Source organism: Capsicum annuum, chromosome 3, assembly GCF_002878395.1.
Source record: "Capsicum annuum cultivar UCD-10X-F1 chromosome 3, UCD10Xv1.1, whole genome shotgun sequence".
Lineage (NCBI taxonomy): Eukaryota > Viridiplantae > Streptophyta > Magnoliopsida > Solanales > Solanaceae > Capsicum > Capsicum annuum.
In genome coordinates this window covers 30,122,960-30,124,746 of record NC_061113.1, presented here as the reverse complement: position 1 = coordinate 30,124,746, position 1,787 = coordinate 30,122,960, and the positions used below count along the sequence as shown (strand labels likewise).

The following is a 1,787-nucleotide window of genomic DNA, read 5'->3' as shown; positions in this document are numbered from 1 at the left end:
CTATTCTCTATCTTGAGTCGGGGGTCTATCGGAAACAACTTCTCTACTTCTGCGGAGGTAGTGGTATGGACTGCGTACATCTTACCCTTCCCAGACCTTACTTTGTAGGAATACACTGGGACTGTTATTGTTGTTATTGTTGTGATATTGGTTTGGCACATCATCTCGAGTTTGATCGTATCCGTGTGTGTGATGGTGATAGAGATATTGTGGATGAAGAACAACTGCAGGTACACATTTGAGTAGTGATTGGGATAGCGTTAAAAGAATCACAAAATTTCTTGAATTATTTTTTAAGCTCACTTTGAAGGTTTCTAGATCATTGTCTATTACATCAAATATTCATTTTCTTGAAATTTGTCAAGTTGGTTTTTTCTTGACAAAATTAATATCAAGTGATGATATTGTGTTTGCTCAAATGGCAACAAACATGAAGAAGAAATTTGAAAAATATTGGGGTGATCCAACAAAAATGAATAAGATACTTTTTATACCTTGTGTTTTGGATCCTCGTCACAAATTTACCACTCTTAGTTTTTCACTTAAGAATATGTTTGGGAATAATGCACCAACTATAGAAAAAGATGTGCGAGAGTACATGAAATCATTATTTAATGAGTATTCATCGTCTGCTTCAAAAGACAAATGTGGTAAACTATCTTCAGAAGTTGAGGCTTCTAGTTCAAGCTCTATGGTTGATATTGGTGACTTTTATGAGGAGTTGAGTAGACACACATCTGGGAGTGGAGCCGAGAATTGTAAGTCGGAGTTGGATAAATATCTTGTAGAAGATATTTAAGTTGGAACGCTCGATTTTAGTGTATTGCTTTGGTGGAAATATAACTCGGCTAGATTTCCCTTTCTTTCTGAGATGGCTCAAGATATTTTAGCTATTTCTATTTCTAGTGTAGCATTAGAATGTGCTTTCAGTACCTGGGGGTGTGTTCTTGATTCATTTAGGAGTTCATTAACTTCTAAATTGGCAGAAGCTCTAGTATGTCTACAAGATTGGCTTCAAAGTGAATCACAACCTATAAGTATCACGGAGGATTTAGATTCTCTTGAGCAACTTGAATAAGGTAAAAAAAAACTTGTATCTGGTGAATTATTTATTTAATATTTTTGTTGCTTGAGTCTTAACTTGTTCTTTTAATTTATTTAGATTTGGCCAAAGTTGGAAAAGAACCTACCATTGATGACATATAGCAACTTGAACAAGGTAAGGTAAGAAAAGAATCTTGCATTTGATTTCTAGTTTATGAAATTTTCACACTGGTCACTGAATATATGGTTTCTGGTTTCTGTAATTTGCAGGTTTTTACACTGAATTTCTGTTTTCTGGTTTTTGAAACTTGCATAATGTATACTATATTTCTGATTTCTGGAATTTACAGTTTTGTACATATGGTTTCTGGTTTCTGAAATTTGCATAAAATATATATTTTTTCTGGTTTCTGAAATTTAAATACTGTTTTTTGGTTTCTGAAATTTGGATACTGTATTTTTGGTTACTTGAATTTGCACAATGCATGTATGTATGTTGAAGGCATGTATGTTGAATTTGCAAACTTCAGTTTTTGGTTTCTGGAATTTGCAGTTTTGTAGACTGATTTTCTGTTTTCTGTTTTTTGAAATTTGCATACTATATTTCTGGTTAGCTATGCTGTGATTCCAAGTTAGTTGATTTTTTGCTTTAAATGGTTTTATAGTTGAGTGAAAGTAACCACTTTTTCTTGTACCAGGGGAAATAAGTTGGTTATTCCTGACATTACTTTTGTGGACGATAA

The 1,787-nt window shown here is 33.2% G+C and overlaps 1 protein-coding gene across 1 annotated transcript; it reads left to right on the top strand.

Moving 5' to 3' along the window:
* Window positions 1–418: 418 nt before the first annotated feature.
* On the top strand, window positions 419–1,349 carry LOC107854413 (zinc finger BED domain-containing protein RICESLEEPER 1-like). The gene is made up of 2 exons (XM_016699426.1): window positions 419–758; window positions 1,315–1,349. Exons 1-2 carry the CDS (start codon window positions 419–421, stop codon window positions 1,347–1,349), a joined length of 375 nt encoding a protein of 124 aa, XP_016554912.1.
* The last annotated feature ends 438 nt before the right edge of the window (window positions 1,350–1,787 follow it).

What these genes read in the sequence shown, in the direction of transcription:
- LOC107854413 (XM_016699426.1), top strand. Translation starts at nt 419, where the DNA reads ATGGCAACAAACATGAAGAAGAAATTTGAAAAATATTGGGGTGATCCA. An exon ending in TGGGAGTGGAGCCGAGAATT is followed by an intron (nt 759 to 1,314) that starts GTAAGTCGGAGT and finishes TGTAATTTGCAG; the next exon opens with GTTTTTACACTGAATTTCTG.